Below are 25,107 nucleotides of genomic sequence, written 5' to 3'. Positions count from 1 at the left end.
ACGCGTTGGTATCTTTCATATGGTGGAGCCATTAGTGGGGCATAATCTGAACAGAAGGTGAAGTCTTGTCCCAACAGGTAATACCGGAGAGTGAGGACGGCCCACATGGTAGCAAGACACACTTTTCAACGGTGCTGTACTTTATCTCCCTCAGTGAGAGCTTGCGACTAATGTACAGCACTGTCTGTTCCTCACCCTCCACCACCTGCAAGAGCACCGCACCAACCCCCTATCTAAAGCATCCATCTGTAAAATGAAAGGGAGAGAGAAATCAGTTGAATGTAAAAAGGTCCACCACAAAGTGCAGCCTGTTGACACTGCCCTGTCCACTGGACCAGATCTGGTGCTCACTTTTTAGTGAGATCCGTCAGCGGGCTGGTGGCAGCCGAATAATTAAGAACAAACTTTTTATAGTAGCCAGCCAGCCCCAGGAACTGTCTCACCTCCTTTTTGGTCTTGGGTCTCAGGCATGTTGCAATCGCTGCGGTCTTATCAATTTGGGGACGCACCTGCCAGTGACCCAAGTGGAACCCCAGATACCGTAACTCCACCCGTCCAATTGCACACTTCTTGGGGTTTGCCATGAGTCCCATTTGTTGCAGTGACCTCAGAACATCCCTCAGATGCTGCATATACCGCTGCCAATCATTACTGTTTATAATGATGTCATCCAGATTGGCAGCAGTGTAAACAGACTGTGATCTGAGGATTCGGGCCATAAGATGCTGAAACGTAGCTGGGGCCCCGTAGCTGTGAAACGTAGCTGTGAAATGGAAGATTCATAAATTAGTGTAAGCCAAACACAAATTTTTATGCAGGACATTGGCGTTAAGGGGATCTGCCAATACCCTTTTGTCATATCCTCTGTCGAGTAAAAGCGAGCTGTGCCCAACCAATTGAGCAACTCATCAAAACAAGGCATTGAGTATGCATCAAATTTAGACACCACAATGACTATAATCCATACAGAATCGTACTGACCCGTCACACTTTGTGACTAGAACAACCAGCTGGACCAATCACTGTGGGATTTTCTATATACTCCAATATCGAGCATTACATCTAATTCTTCCTGAACCACTTTTTTATTGTGTTCCGGAAGCCGGTAAGGATGAGTACGTTCCACTACCCTGGGTGTCGTAAACCCCCTTCTGGAAATCCTCTGAGGGGCCGAAGCCTCCCCCTCCTTTATTTCACCCTGATGTGGAGCTGATGAAGTCTTCACATCTAATAATTTTCTCACAGGACCCATCCACACATATTCCCTTTAATAGAGTTTTAAATTCTGGCCATTTAGTTATGGCTCAATCAGGGGCAGCCCTCAGAGTGTCGGGGACCCGGACCAATGTTCCAAGCTCCATCATGGGGCATTCGTCCCAGAAATGCCCGGGTTTCCCGCAACTCCAGCAGGCCGGCCCAGGCGTTATGTCCACACCTGTGACAGTGGGTTCAACCATCTGTGGGGGAGAATGAAGAGACACAAAAGGGCACTGGCAGCAGGGAGAACCCCCTCAAATGGGAAGCTGGTTTCGCAGGAACTTTCCTGCGCCTCCGGGGAAGCAGGGTAGACTGGAAAAAGGGAGAACGAGAGAGAGAGTGAGAGGGGAGAGGGGGGGAAAGAGAGAGTGAGGGGAGAGAGAGTGGGAGGGCTTTGACAGCCAGTTTGACACCCTCGCAATGCCGGGCGGTGGGACTGGACCCACTCCGCCTTTCCTTTTGGCAGATTATGGATAAGCTGCTCCAGCACCCCTAGATTGACGACTGCCTCTGCGTTGCATCCTCAGCCAGCAGCCACTTCTGGCAGGTATCACGGAGCTGTTGAGTGAAGGCAAATGGGCAGCCACAGATGCCCATCTTCACTGAACGGAAGTGTTGTCTGTGCTGTTCAGGGTTGTGGCCGAACCACTGCAGGATGGTTTTCTTCAGATCGTCGTACACCAGGATACTCGCCATTGGTAGTTTTTGCACCACAAGCTGGGCTTTCTGGACAGCAGTGGAATGAGTCTGGCCGCCCACTTGGCACGCGGCCAACTCCAGATCTCAGCCGTTCTTTCAAATAAGTCCAAGAATGCCTCAGGATCATCTTCTGCCCCCATTTTCATGAGGGCAACCAGAGATGTGGGGGGCTGCTGTGTCCGGGGTCATGGCTGAGGCTTATTTCTGGTGCATTAATCTTCGGATCACCTGCCGGTCCTCTGCTTGAGCTTGGAGAACCTCCTGGAACTGACGATCCTAATCCTTGAGCAGCTTATGAAGGGCCTGATGTTGGGAATGATTCATGCTGGTGAGGGACTGGATGACTTCCGCCAACGGTGAGGAGTCCATACTGGTGTATACTTCCTCCAACCTCCCAGGTTTTCACACCAGTGTAAAAGATCTCTTGCGCACTTAGAAGGAGGAAGCGGATGACGAGGGAATTTCAAACTCAAAAGCATTACATATATTTGCACACTTAAACAACGTGCTTTTCCACTTTCTCTATCCCCGGAAGAATGCTCGACCACGGCACCGCCGCCACATTCTACTACAAATGTTAAAATGAAGCAATGGGCCACAAAATGTTGTGTGTTAAAGTATTTTACCACTTATAATGGGTGTTCATAGGCACAAAATGAAGCTTTTAAAGGCTTAAAATTCACTCTTATAATTTAGTCAAAACTATTGTTTTTATACAGTTTCAGTTGATGGAGGTTCTACTTGTTTTTCGTGAGGTGAATTAGCCATTTCTTAAGTAAATAAACAGATTATGTATTTGATCTCCTGAGCTACTCAGATAACATGGCTAAGAGGAAGTTTATTTTGTAGCATTCGTTAGGAGAGTGTATTCAAAATAGATTTCAGTGCTGCATCCCCTGAAGTTTTGCCATCTTAAAGCTTCTTGCCAACCATTTTATTGTTTCATCTATTTCTTTTTTCACACAGCATTCTGTCATACCTCCAGTGCATCAAATTGGTACTTTCAATCTTGATGTAATAACCTAACTAGACATTTCTTGCTCTGATAAAATGGTTTAGCTTGTAGCATAAACCTCATTTAAAAACAATTCATGGCTACTTCTATTAACATCACCGTCATCAATAGATTGCCAGTGAACTAAACACCTTCAGTTCTCTACACAAGCAAATCATCAACCCTCAGTGGAGCTCTTGGTAAATCAGGCCTGCAGTATCAGTGCTGTTTGAGTATCTGAGAGATTACATGAGAACAACATACTATGTCCGTAGCAAATTCTTCTATGTTCTAAAGCAGTACATAGTAATCTTTTTCTCCTATTTGCATTACAGTAGATACCAAAGCCTGAAACATATCCCTGTTATCATGAACAAACACTGTTGAACTGTGTTGCATGGAGTTTTTAGAGAAGCGCTTCATCCTGACAGTGTACCTAAAGATTTCTAATCCCACTCTTGGCATGATACTCTTATTTATGCTTTCTCTTTCTTTGGCTTTGAACTTGTCTCCCCTCATCACTGTTTTATCATCATTAGCTAAGCCTGGCAAACTACTGCCATTGATTTCATTCAGTCAGGAAAAAAACAGTGGAACCAACATACAAATGATAACAGAACTGGGTAAGCTGCGCCTTTGTCCTCTGCTGCTCTGATACACTGCCTCCTTCATCGGCTTGTCTTGATTTCTCGTGATGCAGCTGAGGCCTGCTCCCATGGCATCACTTTGAACACATTTTTATCCTTAGTTCTGGTTGAAATTGACTGTCTTGTTTTTTGGCCATTTTTTTAAAGGATTTTTTTTCTTTCTTTCTTAGAGCATCACTAGGCCTTTGATCATACCAGTCTGTCCTTGTGGCTGTTTCCATAGCATCTCCCTGCAGTTCAATTCTCTGGCCCGGGCTCTTTTTCATCAGCACACCATCTGAGAGACTGACATTTCTCTTCCTCAGCTCACAGGAAGTCTGGGAAGAAATCAAATTAAAAGAAGAAGAAAAACTCCAGATCAAACCTTGCTTTAAGCTTTTTATTTTTATTTATTTATTTTGGGGCTGGCCCTAATCTCTGAAGCACAGATTTTTAAAAGGGGGTGAAACAAAGGTTCATGCAAGGCTGTGTTCAAACAGAGAGTGCTTTCAGGGTATTGTCTCCATACATTGGCTGCTGAGACCATCCCAAATAGCCTCAAAGCAGTCTGATGGCTGTTGTTGTCTTAACGAAAGACGTAAATGTTTAAAAGCTTGTTTTTCTTTATATGTGGGCATAAAGTCTTGTATTTGTGACTGATAGTAAACTATTCTGTTACTTTCATAAGTGACTTCATTTTTATCCCCCGCAATGGGAACTGTTCATCACTAGAATTAATAATAAGCCCCAAAATAAAAATAAAAATATGTTAATTGTTTACTCTCCCTCATGTTGTTCCAAACCTGTAAAGAGATGTTAGGCAGCGTCAGTCACCATTAATTTTCATTATATGGAAAAAAGATGCAATGAAAGTGAATGGTGACTGAGACAAACTATTATATTTGGATATATATGTTTATGCTGGTAATATAATATGTAATTAAAAAACATATTACATTTAAATATCATTTTAAAAAGTGGTCTCAGACTTTCGAACCCCTTAGTATATGGGCAGAAAAAACTGCCTCCCACTTATTCTGTTATACTATTATATTTCATGGAAGATATAAAGTAATACGGGTTTGGAACAACATGATGGTGAGTAAATGATTACAGAATTTTATTTTATTTTGTTATTTTATTTAAGTGCATGCTGTTTGTCTTTCTGCTCATTGTTTATTTAATTTTATTAACCTCTTTTCCAATGGCTGTTGAGAATCTCCACTTATCCACCCTAAAACCATCTACTGACTGTTTGGTTAATTCTTAGCACATTTTTCTGAATGGTTTTAAAACTTCTCTCTCCACTGCAGTGAATGACTCCAACGTTCAGTTTTTGGACCAAGATGATGATGATGACCCAGATACGGAGCTGTATCTGACCCAACCTTTCGCCTGTGGTACTGCGTTTGCTGTCAGTGTGTTGGACTCCCTTATGAGTGCGGTAAGTTATTGACTAAGTAATCATCTGCCACATTGACACCTATTTGCCTATATTAATTAATTTAAACTGATTAGCATATAGAACTCATTTAAAGAAATGATCACATGCTGAATAAGTCAATTCAAATTGTTTATTGTGCAAAGGAGCCTTCATATTATCTACTTCAGATGTCAGATGGTCTCTTCTTTATATTCAAAATTATGAATGATTTGGTGAACAATGCAAGCTGCCAAAAGGTGAACAGTCATTGGTCTCACATCATGGCAAGTCATATAGAATTACATGAAGGCACATCTTACTCTGGAAGCGAATTCTCTGAAATAATGTATAGCAAAGTGAGATCCTGCGGCTGTGGAATGCTTTAGATGTTGTGCTCAAGCATTACCAGTAGGCAGAGGTTGGTAAATAAAATGACACATTGATCAGACAGCACTGTCAGCGGCAGTGACATCAGAAGGAAAGTTGTTGCCTAGACTCCTCATATAATGTGTCATGAAATGAACTTTCAAGAGTCTCATTAGATCTTTTAACAAGGTAAGTGCTCAAGTTTTCTTTAATGGTGTGTCTTGACACACATGGTGGGCTGCTGTGGGGTCCAAAATCTCTAATCTCCTAACAATGTCATCTTGGGTAGAATGGCATAGACATTTTTTATTTTTTCCTTCTCTCTTCTTTTTCGTTTTTTTTTTCCCTCGCCACCTACGACTGCTGCTATCCCCCTTATCCGTATGATGGCTTAATTCCAGTACCTTTCACTTTGAGTGAAGTTAGAACAAAGCAGCCTTCAAGTGCATTTCACTCCGGACAAAGGTGAAGCCTGCTAATAGACAGCTCTCATCCATCATTCAGCTGAATGCTGCTGTCAGGGTCCCAGAGAGGTGTCACTCTAGTGCATACTGGCAATGACAAGCCCCTCTGGGGCTCACACAAAGGACTTTATGATCTTATTTGAATATTTTATTTTTATACGTTAATCATTTGACAACTTTATCATCTCTGTGCTGGTTTTGAAAGCATTGACAAACATTTGATAGTCAAGGTGTCCCGATGATATCCTACATACAGTGGGGTCTAAAAGTTTGAGATTGAAAGTTGACAAATTTCAATAAAAGATGATCTAACATAGATAAGAATAAAAATTGAAAATTCTAGTTCAAAACAAATGTAAACAAATCTGACCATGTGAACTACTTAAATAAAAGATTGCCTTGCTTCCACTGAAACACACAAGATGCTCTTTGGAATATTCTCAAATCATACTGGATAAAATGGATCATCAGGTGTTGCCAAACATGTGGAGTCCATACCATTTCAAGTAGATGCTGTCTTTAAAAAAGCAAAAAGCAAAAACAAACAAAAAAAACATGATACATACAAAATACTAGGAAAATCAGTTTTTTTATTTTTTATTCTACTTTTCAAACAAATTGATATGCTGGTAATATAATATATAATTAAAAAACACATTACATTTAATTAATATAAATTAGAAACATTTTAACAAGTGGTCTCAGACTTTCGAACCCCATAGTACACGGGCCTCCCACTTATTCTGTTATGAGATCTATTAACAATTAATTACAATAATGATAATGAAAATGTATTCATGTGCAAAATGCTCCCCTGTTAAGCATGGCTGGTGATACCAAAATGGATGTACGTGGGGAGGAGACAACATCAACAGCTGGCGTAGTTGTATTCCCGTGTCTCTTCCCTTCCCGGGGAGTGAAATGAGAAGAGACAGATCAGGGTCTAGATAAATATTCTCGGGACATCTCCAAAATCCTCTCTGTCTTAAGTTGTGACTCTAATTGTGCTCACATCCGGATCCTTTCCCTTATCTTGGCAGACATACTTCAATGATAATATACTCACCCTGATCCGGACGCTGGTCACGGGAGGCGCCACTCCGGAGCTGGAGGCCCTGTTGGCTGAGGAGAATGCATTGAGAGGTGGCTACAGCACGCCACAGACGCTGGCTAACAGGGACAGGTGTCGGGTCGCCCAATTGGCCCTGTACGATGGGCCCTTCGCAGACTTGGGGGTAAGTGGACAGTTAAGAAGAGCTGACACTTTTTGTCACTTTCCCCAACAGTGCTCGTTTCTCTGTCCGATGCCTCCCCTGCCTACTAATGCAAAGTGAACAAGCTGAACGTGCAAAGAGAAAGTCTTTGCTGGAGAATGTTGGAGGAAAAATAAGGCTGCTCCTAAATCTTTTATTGCATTTTTGTATATGTGTAAGAGTACCACACATTCTTTGAGTTGGCTCGTAATGTCGTAGGTGTAAATGGATTTGAAAAATGAAGAGATTGTTTCTGTGGCAGATGGCTCCTGCTCGTACGTTTTTGTTGGCTTTATTGTATGACAAAAGTAAATGTTAAGCAGAATGGTAGACTAAGTTAACATTCACTTTTATTGTTTAGAAAAAAAGTATGTAATGAAAGTGTATGGTGACTGAGACTACCATACTGCCTAACATCCTCTTTTGTGTTCGATGGAAGAAAGATAGTCATACAGGTTTGGAACAACATAAGGGTGAATAAATGACACCCCCACACACACACACACACACCCTTGTTTCAAATCTTATTAATAGAAATAATCTTTAATGTGCTATTCTTGTTCTTTGACTTTTTCAGGATGGCGGTTGCTATGGGGACTTATTTTGTAAAGCATTAAAAACATACAACATGCTGTGCTTTGGAATCTATAGATTACGAGATGCACATTTAGGGACAACAAGCCAGTGCATGAAAAGGTGAGCTGTCCATTAAACCTCTTTAATGTTAATTGGTTTTTACGTTTATTATTTTACTGTCATAGACCTATAGTCCTGCTCCACTCAAGTACTGAGATAAGAAAATGAGACCTACATTATTCAAGCTCAATTAGCATTTATAGGCTTAAAATGGAGAATACTGACTTAAAATCTGTTCTAGTAGGCAGCTAAATATAGCCTTGTAAAATACATTGTTTTGTCCATATGATTTAAGGATTATATATAGTAATTACTGTTTTACCCAATATTTGTGTGCTTTGTATTTTTTGTGTTTATTAGAGTATTATGTTGTTAGCTTAGCCACATGCAAATGTCACATTATCAGACTCAACTCAAGTCAAGTCCCTTTTGAGTATTGAAGATCACAGTTTGCATTCCGCACAGCTGCGTGATCACTAACAGAGTTGCTCCCCATGTAGAGTGTTTTAGATTTGTTATTTAAAAGGTTCCATTTTTGTTTGGATGCTGCCTGTGTTGACAGTGAGGCAGGACACTTGGTGTTTGAACAGAGTATATAGTGTGTGGGAATTAAAGATGACCTGTGTGCTAGTGTCTCAGAAATAACACACTTCAGCTATAAACATGTTTCTCCAATGTCTTAAGTATTATTATAAAAGTAAAATAGCTTGAAATTCCTTTCAAGTCAGTCCACTTGGCGGTCATCTTTGGAACACTCCAGGGCAGGCTGGGCAGCTATTTCAGAACACTTCTACATAGGGGAGCCTACAAGCTTAGCATAAAATAGCATAACATAGCGGTCTCATTGAAATTTTATTGGCGGTACACTGCGAGGAGATGAGGACATTTTTTTTTTTATGGATACCATGGAGGAAATTCTTCAGTGTGCTTAATAAACTGCTTTTGTGAGGAATCAGCTCATCTCTTAATGAATTGATCACCTGTCTGCCAATCTTCAACATGTTTTACACTAAACAATCCTTTTGGAATTAACTGAGTGGAGTTTAAATGGATAAACTTGCTGTTTTATAAGAGAAGTCATGGACAATTTTGTGTCAGGAAGGTGTAATTTTATGGCTCTCACCGTTAATTTGTATGGTACCCTCAAATGGTGACTTACTGTCGAAACACGCTAATTGACTATTACACTCTTTGCTATGGAAAAGGCGCCGTGGTTGTTATCACTGCTGGGGCAGTGGTGGCTCAGCGGTTAAGGCCAGTAGGTCATGGGTTCAATCCCCAGCACTGCCAAGATGCCACTGTTGGGCCCTTGAGCAAGGCCCTTGACCCTATCTGCTCCAGGGGTGCTGTATCGTGGCTAACCCTGCCCTCTGACATCAGCTTAGCTGGGATATGTGAAAAAAAAAGAATTTCACTCTATATATGCAAAACAATTATGTATAATATGTGACCAAAATAAAGGCTTCTATTCTTCTATCAGTAAATAATATCATTTCTCGCTATTTTTATGTAAACAAGTGGCATAAAACTTTGTACTAGAATGGGGAAAGACCAAAATCTCAAACAGACAATCAAAGAACACATTTAAAACCAGCAGTAAAATCTGACAACAGTGGTATCATAAATTGTGCTTCTTTAGCTTAGCTTTGCTAGTTCATCCTACATGATCATTGAACATATTTCTTGAACATTTTTCCATGTGCACAGATATGTCATCACAAACCCACCGTACGAGTTTGAGCTAGTGCCCACAGACCTGATCTTCTGTCTGATGCAGTTTGACCACAACGCGGGCAAGTCCCGAGCGAGCCTGTCCCACTCTTCCCATTCCTCCCATTCATCCAGCAAGAAGAGCTCTTCAGTTCACTCCATCCCCGCCACGAACCGTCAGAACCGCAGCAGCAAAGCGCGAGAAGCCCGTGACAAACAGAAGTAAGGCCTTCGTTTATCTTTTTAAGCCCAGCAGAGTGAGTGTGTGCGTGCATGTATGTGTGAGTTTGTTAACTTCTGTGGTTTTAGCACACCTCGTACAGAAATGGATGCTGTGTGTGTGTATTTACCAGTGTTCCTCGTTCTGTTTGTGAGTTTGTTCTCCATTGTTCTGTGCATGTGGCGATTGCCTTGACCACACACACTGAGCTCTATAACCATTAGATCATTGCCTCATTCCAAGTGCACCTTAACCCGGGACCATACCAGCATCAGTCTGCAAATTGTTGCTGCATTTTACTACAACTACAGTAGAGCTACAAAGTTAGATTTTATGTACAAACTTGAGGTCTGCACTTGCACGGGATTCCCACAGGACCTGATTAGACTTGATGTGGCATGGGACTAAATTTCTGCATTGCCGTTAGAGTGGGCAGACTGAGCATAGTTATTATTTTTAATAAAGCAAATCATATACAGTAAACAGTACAACAAGTTCTCAGTTCCCCTTAGTGTTTGGAAATTTGACACATTTCAGTAAATTCATTCATTCAAATTGATTGATTCCATGAATCTGATTCTTAAATCATTACTCAAAAGTGTTCACAGAAGTCCTCACTCCAGCTGAAATAGCGTTTAGCATTTTTGGCCAGATTTTTGGGGCAGAGATGGTCAGTACTGAAATCTTCCTCAGTGAACAAGATTCAAGATTTATTTTATGATTGTTAAATAAAAAAAATACAGCCTAAAAAGAAGCCCTACAGGCCACTTGTCATTTTTTTTTAGACATTATTGAGAATAATGAGCAACTTAGTTTATACCTCGGAAAACATAAGCATACATTGAGTGGGAGTGGGTGCGAAGTTGCGAGGGAATGGTCACAAAGTCATATTTGTGCGGATATGATGTACCATGAAACTTGTGGGAGTGGAACAGAAAATTCAGTCCCAGTGCAGTCTTCTAAAACAAACGGTTTAGTTTATATTTTTTGTCAAGTTTTATATGGCTCCAGATAGAGGTGCATGATTGTGTTTCTTTGATCATGGCATAGGTTCATCTGTCTTTAGACATGACCACGAGTCAGGAAACAGAGCACCAATTCATTCATTGCCTTCCTCTTTGTCCAGTCGTTGTTATTAGTTTGTGTTTGAAAACTGCAAATTGCATCATTATGTTTTTAGTTTGTGTTAGTGGCTTATTTTCAGTTGTGCTCCAGTGAATTTTTTTGCTTTTAACATTTTGCAGGTGGGGTTTAAAGATGTTATCATAGCATAAGCAGTTTCCCACCATCCTTTAATGCATTGCAGGTGCAGGAACCCATAAAAGGTATATTCTGCATTCAATACAATTTAAGCTCTATCGACAGCATTTGTGTCATATTATTGATTACCACAAAATTTATTTGGACTGGCCCTTCCTTTTCTTTAGAAAAAGCACAAATCTGGGTTTCAGTGAGGCACTTACAATGGAAGTGAATGGGGCCAATCCTTAAACATTAAAATTCTTGTTTCAATAGTATATCCACAAGACTTAAACAACATGCATGTTAACGTGATTTAAGTGTGATAAAATCACGTACTATTTCTGTGTGGAGTTATATACAATTTTACAACTTACAGCCATGACGATATAATGACAAGAAACCCTAAAATGACTGTAAAAATGATGAAAAAAGTGCTTTTATAAAATTATAAGCTTCATATTTCTGTCTTTTAATCTTCCAAAAATTGGCCCCCATTCACTTCCATTGTAAGTGCCTTGCTGTAACCCAAATGTTTGCTTTTTTTAAAGAAAAGGAGAGATGAGTCAAAATAATTTTTTGTGCCACAAATGCTGTTTCCCCTTCTGTCGCTCTCTCCACGTTGTGTCGGAGAAGCGACACTAGGGGTCTCTCTTGAGCGCCGATATTCACCTCTGACCTATTGAAAAGGGCCAATGGGAGTTGGCAGTCAGTATTTGCATACCCCTCCCCCGCATACGGGTATTTATGCGGGGCAAATACAGAAGTTTAGTCAGAAAATTTCTTCAGAGCCGATGGTCTGTTTGCAGTCTGCTGCGAGAATACACACCCTGAATGTTCCTGTATCTCTGACGATCTGCTTGCTGTTGGATTTGACGGCGCACAACAGCGGCTTGCTCCTACTTTGCACGGTGTGCATTGTTGCCCCTGAGCGCTTCGACCGCGCAGACACACACACACACACTTTGTATTAAAAGACCAAATTCCTATTAAAAGAGTAATTTCTCTAAAAGAGCAAAACACAGCGGCGTTGATCGTCCTTTTCAGGATGCGTCTTTTTCAAGATGCCCTTCCGCCCCTGTGTTGTTCCTGGATGCGGTAGAGTGCTCTCCGCTTCAGACGGCCACAGGCGCTGTCTCGTGTGTTTGGGCCGCGATCACACCGAGGTGGCATTTGTGGATGGTTCATGTTCTCACTGCGATAACATTACCATGACCACGTTGCGGTCGCGGCTTGCTTTCAACAGAAAGCAAGCCACTCCAGCTGCACCCCGCATTGCTCCTTCTTCCCACGGGATTGAGGACGATGCGGTTAGCACTGGGGGCGATTTGGGGGCGGCAGCGGGTGCAGTTTCGCCGGGTAGCCCCCCCGCGAACCTCCCATTCCCCGACACGCTCGCTGGTCCCCGTCCACGCTCGCGGTGATAGCGGCTCGCCTCATGGCCCGGCTGTCTATCCTCCCGAAGCAGATGAGCTCGCCGCTGTATCGGAGAGTGTGATGTCTGATGCCGAGGACTCCCCTGGACTGCCGCCTTCGGGCAGCAGGCCCAGGCTGAGGCCGACGCTCAGATGTCTGACATGCTTTCCTGGGCCGCCGTGAGCGTGGGGTTGGATTGGAACCCTCCATCCTCCCCACAGCCTTCACGGTTGGATGACTGGTTCCTGGGGGCAGCGCGCCGTTTGCGGCCTCGCATCCCCCCGGTCCCGTTTTTCCCGGAGGTGCATGACGAGCTGACGTCTACGTGGAGAGCCCCGCTCTCCGCCCGTCTAGGTGCCAACCGCTCCACTCTCACCACCCTCGACGGCGGAGAGCGCCACGGATACGGGGCGATTCCCCAGGTCGATAGGGCAGTTGCGTACCATCTATGCCCCGGTAGCCCTACCTCCTGGCGTGGCCGCCCCGTACTCCCATCCAAGCCCTGTAGGACAACATCCTCGCTCAACGCGAAAGCCTACAGTGCGGCTGGACGCACTGCCTCTGCCCTGCATGCGATGGCCCTCCTGCAAGTCCACCAGGCCAAAGCACTCAGAAACATGCACGGGGGTGGACCTGATCCTGATGTGCTGCAGGAACTGCGCTCAGCGACCAACCTCGCCCTGAGAGCGACGAAGGCCACAGCGCAGGCACTCGGACAGGTGATGACCACCCTAGTGGTCCAGGAACGCCATCTTTGGCTCAATCTGGTCGAGATGCGTGAGGCAGACAAGAATTGCCTCCTGGATGCACCTGTCACTCAGATTGGCCTTTTCGGCGACACCGTCGAGGACTTCGCCCAACAGTTCTCTGCAGTGAAGAAGCAGACGTCTGCCCGCCAAGGGCATCCCCCTGCAAAGAAACCAGCTCCTGCTCCGCCTCAACCCGGGCCCAGCTCTCAGCCCCAGCGTCGAGCACCCCGCAGTCGGCGCACGCCCTCTGTCTCACGAACCCCCTCTAGGACCCGGAAGGCTCCCAAGCGTTCCTGAGCCAGCCGACCCAGAGCCGAAGACGTTAGCTCCGGAGGTGGTAAGACCGCTCCGTTCCCCGGTGGAGGGCCGGGAGGAGAATCCTTTTTTTTTCATTTGCCACACCCCCTGACGGGGGCTGTGGTACCCACATTCTCAATAAGAGCTATTTCCTTTGCCTCTGGGTCACCTGGCCCGCAAATGCCGTTCTCACGGCAATCTGCTTTCAGATAACGACAGTCCCTGTACACCGGACGCGGCGATCCCGCCTTCCGCCTGCCCACGACTGTCCCCCGGCCGGCCGGTTCAGACGAGTCCAGAGGACGCTAGCATCAGACCTCCTCCTCAGTCACGAACCCGCCCCCCTGCCGGGTGCGCGGAGCAAGGTAAGTGCTTTGAGTCTATTCTCAGCACCTCAGCCTCAGGCCGCAACGGAGCCGCCCGACGCTGCACTACCTGTTTCGCCCCGCTACGAGGCCCCGCCGGGTACGTCTAAAATACTCGTCCCTTTGGTGCCCCTAGCGCAGAGCTGGGAAGCGTGGCTTTCGCTTCCCAACGCATCACGCTGGCTGCACCGGACCATTCGACTCGGTTACGCAATTCAGTTTGCCCGGCTCCTGCCCCCCTTCAGGGGCGTCTGCTTTTCCGCAGTACACGGCGAGCATGCCAGTTCTACCTGAGATTGAGAAACGTCTCAATTCTGCCACAACACCGACCCTTCTTACAGTTCGCGTTCGACGGCCAGGCGTTTCAGTACAAAGTCCTCCCCTTCGGCCTGTCTCTGTCCCCTCGCGTCTTCACGAAGGTCGCAGAGGCGGCCCTTGCCCTGCTACGAGTAGCCGGCATCCACATTCTCAACTACCTTGACGACTGGCTCATCCTAGCACACTCTCGAGAGTTACTATGCACTCACAGAGACCAGGTGCTCCGGCACCTCAGCCGCTTGGGGCTTCAGGTCAACTGGGAAAAGAGCAAGCTCACTCCGGTTCAGAGCGTCTCTTTTTTCGGGTTGGAGTTAGACTCAGTCTCAATGACAGCACGTCTCATGAGCGAGCGTGCTCAGTCGGTGCTGGACTGCCTTGCTTCCTTCAAGCCAGGCATGGTGGTCCCTCTAAAACCTTTCCAGAGGCTCCTGGGGCATATGGCGTCCTCCGCGGCAGTCACGCCGCTGGGGTTGATGCATATGAGACCACTCCAGCACTGGCTCCAGACTCGAGTCCCGAGACAAGCAGTGCACCATGGCACGCATCGGGTAAGGATCACCCCCGCCTGCCTCAAAACACTCCGACCCTGGACAGACCTCTGCTTTTTATGGGCAGGAGTGCCCCTGCAGCAGGTGTCCCGACGCGTTCTGGTCACAACCGACGCCTCCCGGTCCGGGTGGGGTGCCGTGTGCAGCGGGCACGCAGCAGCGGGCCATTGGAAAGGGGCCCCGCTGCTTTGGCACATCAATTGTTTGGAGATGCTGACCGTCCTTCTTGCTCTCAGGAAGTTCCTCCCGTTAGTTCGGGACAAACATGTCCTCGTGAGATCGGACAGCACCACGGTGGTGGCGTACATAAATCGCCATGGCAGCGTACGCCCCCGCCACATGTCACAACTCGCCCGCCGTCTCCTCCTATGGAGCCAGCAGCGACTCAAGTCACTGCGTGCCACTCACATCCCCGGCAAGCTCAACGTCTTAGCGGACGCGCTATCACGACAACGCCTGCCCGGCGGGGAGTGGAGGCTTCACCCCCAGTCGGTCCAGCTGATTTGGGAACGGTTTGGCAAGGCCCAGGTAGACCTGTTTGCCTCCCAGGAAACCTCCCACTGCCCACTCTGGTACGCCCTAACAGAGGCTCCCCTCGGGACAGACGCGCTGGCACACAGCTGGCCCTCGGGGCTGCGCAAGTACGCATTTCCCCCAGTGAGACTTCTTGCACCAGTGCTGTGCAAGGTCAGGGAGGATGAGGAGCAAGTCACGTTAGTGGCCCCCTACTGGCCCACTCGGACTTGGTTCTCGGAACTCAGACTTCTCGCGACAGCTCCTCCCTGGCGAATTCCCCTGAGAAAGGACCTCCTCTCTCAGGGACGGGGCACGCTCTGGCACCCGCGCACAGACCTCTGGAACCTCCACGTCTGGTCCCTGGACGGGATTCGGAAGAGCTAGCCGGCTTACCGGCGACTGTTGTGAATACAATCAACCAAGCCAGAGCCCCCTCTACCAGGCACCTTTACGCCCTAAAGTGGCGCTTGTTCGCAGATTGGTGTTCTTCCCGAACTGAAGACCCGCAGAGATGCGCGATCAAGTCAGTGCTCCTGTTCCTACAGGAGAGGCTGGACAGGAGGCTGTCCCTGTCCACCCTCAAGGTGTATGTTGCCGCCATTGCCGCCCACCACGATCCTGTAGACGGCAAGTCTTTGGGTAAGCACGACTTGATCCTCAGGTTCCTGAGAGGTGCCCGGAGGTTGAATCCCTCCAGGCCAGGCCTAGTTCCCTCCTGGGATCTCTCGGTAGTCTTGGCAGGACTCCAGAGACCTCCCTTCGAGCCGCTTGAATCAATTGGACTCAGGGCCCTCTTTCTTAAGACGGCCCTGCTGATCGCGCTCACCTCTATAAAGAGGGTCGGGGACCTGCAAGCGTTCTCTGTCAGCGACACTTGCCTGGAGTTCAGTCCGGCAGATACGTCTGTGATCCTAAGACCACGACCGGGCTATGTGCCCAAGGTTCCTACCACACCCTTCCGAGATCAGGTAGTGAAACCTGCAAGTGCTGCCCCGGGAGGAGGCAGACCCAGCCCTTTCGTTGCTATGTCCAGTGCGCACCCTGCGCATTTACCTGGACCGCACACAGAGCACCAGACGCTCTGAGCAGCTCTTTGTCTAAGGGAATGCCGTCTCCAAACAGAGGCTCGCCCACTGGGTTGTCGACGCCATCACACTGGCTTATCACACCCAGGCCGTGCCCCTACCCTTGCGGGTCCAAGCTCACTCAACAAGGGGTGTTGCGTCCTCGTGGGCACTGGCCAAGGGCACCTCCCTAGCAGACATCTGTAGAGCCGCGGGTTGGGCAACACCCAACACCTTCGCGAGGTTTTACAACCTCCGCGTCGAGTCGGTTGCGTCTCGTGTTTTGTCAGGTCCGAGCCCGTAGAACTCGGTAACACGTAGACCGACCGGCCGGGTGAATCGCTATGCTCAGCGCCCTTTTCCTGACGTCAAGGTAAAGTAGTGCGCCTTCTTCCCAGGGCGCCCCACTCCGAGTCGGGACCCTGGTCGATTCCTCCCCAGCCCTCCGGGTCCGCGGTTCAGCGGAGGAACTCGCCGACCCAGGCCACTGCGGGTACCCTGATGGCTACCCTGTACTGGTATAGGTCCTCCACAGGTAAGGCCTCCTGCTCGGACTCCCCCGTGTGTAAATTCCACGGTTCTGTCCCCTTACGAGCGGACCCCCGTGTCTCCCTTAGGCAGTTACAGCTGCCCCGGTCGCCGTGCTGTAGCAACTCCCCCCTTTGGAGGCTGGATCTACCACCGCACCATACTTTCCACACGAGCCCTAAGACGGCCGTGTGACATGTCTACCACTTTTCCTCCCCAAGAAAAAGGGCAGGTGTGGTCTCCGCAGGGTCTGGGTAAGACCCCCTTCCCTATATGCGTGTAAGGGCCCCGGCCGTGATTGCTCTATGCGAGAAACATAGAGAGAAAAGAGGCCCAGCCAGGCTGGCCCATTCCCATGTTGGCAAACATCGCCTTGTTCCCCTCTCAGGGTAACTAGAAGGATTCCGATGTTCTTATGTGGCATTGGGGAAGGGTACGTGCAGCCAGGTACAGACGATGCGCGGCACTGGATGAAATCCCTGCCCACCTCTGTATCGGCGGTTCACGTACACGGTTCAGCGCATGGCAAGATTGGAATGGGTCCCCTAGTGTCGCTTCTCCGACACAACGTGGAGAGAGCGACAGAAGGGGAATGTTTGGTTACGTATGTAACCTCCGTTCCCCGAGGGAGGGAACGACACGTTGTGTCTTTCCTCCGCCTTTCCGGCTCCTAAGAAAAATCCTGACTAAACTTCCGTATTTGCCCCGCTTAAATACCCATATGCGGGGGCGGGGTATGCAAATACTGACTGCCAACTCCCATTGGCCCTTTTCAATAGGTCAGAGGTGAATATCGGCGCTCAAGAGAGACCCCTAGTGTCGCTTCTCCGACACAACGTGTCGTTCCCTCCCTCGGGGAACGGAGGTTACATACGTAACCAAACGTTATTGAGCTAAACTTGTATTGAAACCGGAATATTCCTTTAAGGCATATATTTTATTGAACAATCATTCTTTGTAGAAACAAACAAATTAGTGAGTGGATAATTAAAATGTACATCTTTATGAATTCTTTACATATACTGTCTTTATGAAGTTGTTTTATCTAGAGACATTAACTCTCACCAAAATGAATGTGCTGCAAGGTATTTTGGGGGTTGTAAAACCCTTCATTGATATCAGTGCATGTTACCATGCATGCCTTAAAGGTAAAATCCAGAAACCTTTTAGAGTTTAAGACATTTCCCCTTCTGTGAGAAAAAAGTAGGTTATATTTGTTAAGATATGGAATAATTGTGCTTTCAGAATGTCTTTAAAAATTGTGCATATTTTACTGCACTTAAATACATACAGTTAAATTATCTCCAAACCCTTGTATTATTTCAAATCGGATTAACTAAATATTGAATTATAAAAGTATTATTAATAGTTTGTTCAAAGTATTTTTGTAAATAAGAAAATCTATTAGTAATGTCTAACATAAATATGTATATGAGTTGTAGACTAAAAACAGACTAAAAGTGTAGGGATATCATATTATGTCAGTTATTCTGTTTGTTACTTGCCTTAAACACTGTAAAACTTACATAGACCACTTTTTTTTCTGAAGTGCAACAAGGATGAATAGAATGGGCCCAGGTATGCAAGTTAATAATTCTGCATGATACAGCACCTGTTGTGGGATCTTTTAATCATAACTTTGTCCTTGTGGAGCACTGTTATGAGAGGGGATTTTGATTTTACTTTCAAAGGAATTAATTCCTACTTTTCACCTTTGATTTCTAACTGAAAGCAAATGGCTGCTGCTACTGCCTAACTCTTGTCATGCTAAGAATCATCCCAGCATTGCATGTGGTTGACTGTCATCCTCTCTCTCTACTTCCGTTCATGTGATAGGCTTCAGTGATCTCTCTCTCTCAGAAGTCCCCTCGACTTGTTTGAGTTCCTCCTGTTCATTTATCTCTCATTATATTTTCTTGATTTCTTTCTCTAAGACAAACTGTATTGTGTGAGAGGTCAGTGTGTCTGGACATTGTTCCTATATATTGATGGAAATATACAGAATATCAAGATTTATTTACCCCAAAAACAGTATTTAGACTGATTCATGTAAGTTAAGCAATGTACACAATCATTTCCAGCTTTATTGTCCCAAAAAAATACACTTTAAAATTGATAGTTTTGCCTCTAACATCTGATTAGATGAGTCACATACAAAGCTGTACACCTGTGACTGCACATCATTTAGACATCTATGTTGATGCACCACGTTGCAGTTGCAAGTATGACACTGAAAACTGCTTAAACAGAAGAATTTGTATTATTATTAATAATAGTGTTTGACCGATATGTGTTTTTTAAATGCCATTTATAGTAGTAATATATATGGACTAAACTATTTAAATATATTTTATGATTATTTATTTTTTTTCATCAAAACATTTCTTCCTGAAATAGATTCAAAGTAGTTAGTAGCTTGTAGTGTAGCTTTTTAAAATAGTAACTAGACTGTAGTTTAAGTTATGAGTAGCTTGTAGCTTAGGAAGCTACAGTTTCAAAGAATCTTTCCCAACACTGACCTTTGACCTTCAACCTATTCAGATCACTGCAAAATCACAAAATATCATCTGATAATCTGTCTGGTCGATATATCGGTCTATCACTAATTAATATTAATAAATCTAACTCATTAAATATCCCTGAATTTATCATATTGCGTTTACCACTTCACATCACGCCTTGTAAAGCTCTCTACAGAGGTAAACTCACTGTGTCACAGAGATTCTTGTGACTTTATTAATCCTAAAAAGTAGATAGTCCATTAAAAGTTCCCTACTTGTACAGTCGAAAAGCTTGATGAGCATTCTGCTCTTTGTTGTATATCCCCTCAAATATCCGTATAAGAGAGAGACATGTGATGTGTGTTGCTGAAATTGCCTCTTTTAACCCTTGTGGAGCCAGAGGATGTCTCGGGGCGATGTGAGTGCCAGCATCAGTAGTAAACTCAGGGGAATGGAGCGAGGTGGCTGACTCCTTGCACCACCTCAGGCACAGCTCCACTTACATCAAACGACTGCACTGTGACACTCTCCCCCCACGGCTCGTCACAGCCTGACACTCCAAGGTGTGCAGCACATTTCAAGTTGGAGGAATAGTTGGAAATTTTGGAGTGCTGGAAAATGACATCGCCTAGGAGAATGTGAATGTGATGAGGACCGATGCTTGGCCCTACATGTGGCTTAAGTCCTTTGTCTCTTTCGCTCTTAATACTCATGGGATGTATTTCGGAATAAAACACCTGATTCCAATGCACTTTTAAGCCCTGATCCTGTTAAAATTAAGTCAGACACACAGCATGATACAGTCATTCCTTTAGGCTAGAATATACCCTTGTTTGAAGGGTGTACTGTAGGTGCTTTTACCAACCTGGTTTCATAGAAATACGTTACTATACCTACATTTTTGCAAAATAATTTTTTACATGATTCCTTATAAACATCGCGTCAGTTTCCTGTTGAATTGAACACAAGAGTCGCTAAACAATGACTTTAATTCTCTTTCACATAAATGACCAGTAAAACTGCAGATTGTCAGTTCATAAACACTTACTTTTACAAAAGCACATGACTTGTTAGGCAATACACTGTAAAGTTTGCATTACATAACTACATTTACAAGCTTGTTCAAGTTCGATAAAATTGTGCAGCATTGCACTTGCGATGGAAATGACTGGGGTATGAATCCTGAAAAGCACAAGCCAGCGAGTGAGTCGAAAGTGTCTTAGAGGCACCACAGTTGCATTAACCTTCAAAACCTCATCTGTTGGGAGAAAACTTACCTTGCTTTTAGCACCACACAGAGGACATTTCACCTGGGAACTGCTGTGATACATGCAATGAACCATAATTTTGAAAAAAATGTGTTAGTCACATAACCTTTTTATGAGATCAGGCTGGCTTTTACATACTGTACATTTTGCTGCCTCATAAAATCAATAATATATAGGTCCTACGATGTGTGTGTTTCACCCTTTGTCTTTTTAGATGTGAATTGCAATTTATGTATAAAGCGAGCGTGGGATTATTTTATTCAAAGAGAGATCTACAGTATTCTTAACTCTGGAAAGGATTTGTATTAATGCATTTCATGTCTTCTGCTTCTCTCCTGTCTGGCTGTCTCACAGAAAAGAGATGGTTTACAGATGAAGCAGAAAATACATATCCAAGGAACATTCATATCAAGCCCATGAGCACTCACATGGCCAACCAAGTCAATCAGTACAAATCCACAAGCAGTCTGATTCCACCAATCCGAGAAGTCGAAGATGAATGCTGAACGAATTCCCCAGCCTTACCATCATGGAGGGAGTTGGGTCATCATGCTGTGAAAAATGAGCTGTAATAGAGAAATGTTGACGACGCCGACACATTGTTCTTGTATAACTCAAGGGTTCGAAGTGATCAGAGAAGAGGGACCTCCTATGTGTATACCTTTAACGTTACTTCCATACTTTTGTAAATGTATACATAGTGATGTACATAATGACAATCAAGTAAGGATTGTACAGCCGCTAGCACTTTTTAAAATTATGTTAACAGGCAAACAAACAAAAAAGAAAAAAAAAAGGTACTTCCTGTGATTCTTTGCAATATCTCACCTCTGCCGTGACCTGACTCAATGCAGAGGGTGTATATTATGGAGGATGAGGGTCACACCTTCATTCGCTTCATCCAAACACTTCCTAAAGATACTCTCCAGAAGCTTCACATCAGCCTCACTAATTGAGTCGCATATCCTTTTCCGTTTCTGTTTTGCACTACAAGTTACCACATAATAACTTGAGCGTTGCTCATGACTAGGGAAGAGTAAAAGTTTTATTTCGTTTGTCCTCTGAGTTGGGTGAGCTGGGGCTACAGTAGGGCTGTTAAAGGAATGGCTTTGTTCAGGGGAACGTGTTACAAGTGTTTGCGTGACAGGGTATGCTTTGACTGTACTCCTGCCTGATGTGTTGTCTGAAGTAACCTGAACGTATGGCTCTGCAAACGGATGCTCATTTCCATCCATATAGACTGTTCAGACACAAATATATAGAGCATATGGAAATGTGTTTGCTGTACTTTTCATTTAATGCAAAAGGTTGTCCCCAATGTAGCTCTTTGAAATTGGCAATACACTGAGGATATGCACTACTTTTTTTGTCTTTCCATTATCCATGACTGCCGGTGTGGCAAGTGTTTGAGAAACTGTCTGTGATCAAGGCTTATAGTCTATTTGTTTGGAAGAGGCTCAGAATCACTCGTTTGCATCTGCGGTTCAGCTATTAACACGACTGAATGATGATTAAAATCACCTGCTGATATTTTAATAATGATTGAGCTTTTTATGCTAAAACCTTCCTGTACTTCAAATTAAGCTGGCATGAAAAATTAAATAAAATAAATTAATTGCCACATATTGCGAAAGTGGGCATCAATGGTTCCTACTTTGGGTGTAGCCACTGCCTGACACAGGGTTGGCACAGGGGCAGAAAAGTGCTTGGATGTTCTCTGTGACCAACCATGATGCCTTAAACTCTGTTGTTGACAAAGACATGCATAAGCTCAATCATTAGTTACAATTATCAGCCAAAAAAAAAGTTGTGAGTGATGAAACTTGATATCAAGGCTACACATTTACAGTATGTTATACCTTTGTTAATTAGAACATATACTAATACAAATGCTTCACAGAAGAACTTTAAACTTTGCTTCAAGCGCTCTGTCAGATTTATACATAAGTACATACTTATTTTTTATCCATGAGCATATTCATTTTGTACTTATTTTTATACATATCAAAGAACTTTATTTCTAAATGTATCTTATATCTTAAGAGCTATAGTGCATACCGGCTTGGTTTCTGGTGCAGTTTTGTCCCCAACAACAGAATATGTCATCAAACATCAAACAGGACAAGTAAAAAATCTCTGATCCGAGTCAAAAAGGTACAATTTCAGCTTTCCATTTGGAGTGCTCTTTGATAGTTACACTAGATGCTTTGAAGGACCTCTGTAGCTATACTACTAAAACAGCATGTGCTTTCATTTTCATAAGCAAACAGAGATTAAACCAAACATTGAATGACTGATGACACATTTATGTAATTCCGAGTAAAAGCGATGTTGATCCTCAGACACAAACTCAAGAGATGTGCATGAGGAGGAGGAGGAGGGTGGTGGGGGGTGTCTTTTTCTGTTAGGAGTGTAGAGATAATACTAATATTGATGTTTGACCTAAATTAGGTCCCTGTAAAGGTCTCTCAAAATGCGTTTCAATTCATGCAATGAAAAGAACTTAAGATGTTCTCAATGAGCCATGTAGATGAAAGAAGATAAAAAGACATTAGAACAGCTCCATTCACTGAGAAAAATAATAAAAATGCATAGTGTCAAAATAAATTGTATACATTTTGCCCATTCTAGTAAATTTTGATTTTCTGAAGTAAAATGATCTCAGCTTTATTGTTTGTCTACTGGACAATTAGGCTTTGAATTGTGATTACATTAGTGTTACACTTTGTAGCAAGTAGATTTCTTAATAAATGAATAATAATTATAATGTGAGTAAAATGTATGTAGGATTGGATTGTCAATAACATACTTGCTAGCCTAAAAAAAGAGACTTATGAGCTAAAAGTAAGCATAAATACATTGGAGTTACAGTAAATTTATTTGATCATCATTTGTTTTCCTTCTACGTAAGGTCCTTTTTCTGTAATGAAACTAGAGTACATTACAAAGAAAGGCCAATGAAATGGTAAGGACAGCAGGTTTACTTTGATGAGAAAAGTGTAGACACCCTGAGGGCAGCAGAGAAGGCAATCTAGGGATAATGCACAATCCAATCAGGTTTTTACATTCCATTTTGTCATCAGCATTTTTAATCGGCTACAGTAATATACTGTAGTTTGAAAATGTCAAAATTGGTTGTTTGTTTACAGACCTTTTCAAAACACAATGCTAAGGTAGCAATCCTGATGACAAAAACACAAAATCAAGCTGGCTTATGGAGTTTATTTTGGTTCTTTTTGTTCACTATGTCCTAATAAGCTGATATATTCTTCACTGCAACAAATGTGCAATGTTTTAGTAAAATGCATTTTATTTGTACATCATGTGAAATGAAACTACAGTGTACACATATCAGAGTCTTTACAGTGCCATCAAATGTATCCATCTACTAGCATCCGTCAGTCATTTGTTGGTCATATGGGGTGAATTAAGTACATCACGGCATCTACTACTGGCATGGAGAACATCCAAGCCATCCTTGCCTCCATGCCAGGAAAGTATCAGGCAGTGTAGTAACACCAAAGAGGAACTCTATAAGACCCACTAAAGCGAAAAGTGGCATTATCACCTTTCACCTTGATTATAAACAAGATATTTCATTTCAAAGGAGACCACAATGACTGAAAGATGTTGTGTAGAGCTAAATATTTTTTGTTTGATCACCTGTTATTGTATTCAAGAGAAAAAGCAACCTTACTGATGTGATATGTAATACACAACTGTCATATTGCATATTTTGGCTATTTTATTCTACTGTAAAAGACACAAAGTTTTAGAAAATGTATAAAGAAAAAACACTGTAACAGAATAAATACTTAGAGGAAATTAAGTCTTAACATGCTGAAATTGCATATGGAGTACTGTTTTGTCTTTTCTTCCACTTGATTAAATAATCAAAAACATTCATATAATATGGAATATTCATTACATGAAAAACGAGTTGCTCATAGCAGAATTGGATTTGACTAATGGAAGTGAAGAATTTGCTGGTGCTGAGCTGATCTGCCTGACTCTGTCAAATATAACCTGCTGATTAACATACTGTCTTGTACAAAAAGTTTGTACATAAATTGTACATGGTTTCTTTTTGTATTTTCTCAAATTAAAATGGATGTATTTGTGTTCTACAGGTGACTGGTATATTACTTGATTTATTACTTTATTAACTCGACATCTTTAAGCAAAAACAAATTAGAGACACTGATAAATCGACATTATCAAATCCAGAAAGTCAAAAGATGTATTTCTTGCATCCAGTCATAAATCACAATTGTAGCCAATTAGATTCAAGGGAAACACCCTTTCCCAAACATCTGTTAATATTTAAAGAATTATTTGCAATGATGAATAACCCCTCTGTGAGTGAATCACTGGTCATGACGTATGCGCAAGAATGTTTAAATTTCAATAGCAAGTCATTTTATATCTACAAAGTCATTTTTGGACACACTTTTAGTAATACAAAACACATTTCACTTTCTACCCCTTAAACAAAGCATATGATTACGCAGTCAATAGTTTCAGTCTTTAAAAAAATAAACAGACATCTGATTAAATCTGATAATTTGTATTTTTCCATTGGAAAGCTATTTGTTCAGCCAGACTACATCAAATCTTTACCTATCAAAACAACAGATTTGAGCTCAACCT

General features: G+C 43.6%; 1 protein-coding gene across 2 annotated transcripts in view; it reads left to right on the top strand.

Annotated features, from left to right (window-relative positions):
- Positions 1–22,819, top strand: part of LOC127660773 (calcium-activated potassium channel subunit alpha-1-like) — a 292,795-nt gene extending 269,976 nt beyond the window's left edge. Inside the window, exons 25-31 of one of the 2 annotated variants that reach the window (XM_052151188.1) lie at positions 3,490–3,573; positions 4,890–5,020; positions 6,870–7,064; positions 7,660–7,778; positions 9,426–9,650; positions 18,238–18,266; positions 20,812–22,819. In XM_052151188.1, coding sequence (XP_052007148.1) covers positions 3,490–3,573; positions 4,890–5,020; positions 6,870–7,064; positions 7,660–7,778; positions 9,426–9,650; positions 18,238–18,266; positions 20,812–20,963 — 935 coding nt within the window. In that variant the 3' untranslated portion in view covers positions 20,964–22,819. The remainder of the gene's footprint in view (positions 1–3,489; positions 3,574–4,889; positions 5,021–6,869; positions 7,065–7,659; positions 7,779–9,425; positions 9,651–18,237; positions 18,267–20,811) is intronic. The other variant, XM_052151187.1, reaches the window with a different exon arrangement.
- The last annotated feature ends 2,288 nt before the right edge of the window (positions 22,820–25,107 follow it).

This window comes from Xyrauchen texanus, chromosome 20 (genome assembly GCF_025860055.1).
Source record: "Xyrauchen texanus isolate HMW12.3.18 chromosome 20, RBS_HiC_50CHRs, whole genome shotgun sequence".
Classification (NCBI taxonomy): domain Eukaryota; kingdom Metazoa; phylum Chordata; class Actinopteri; order Cypriniformes; family Catostomidae; genus Xyrauchen; species Xyrauchen texanus.
The sequence above is the reverse complement of the archived record's forward strand: the minus strand, read 5'-3'. Positions and strand labels throughout refer to the sequence as shown.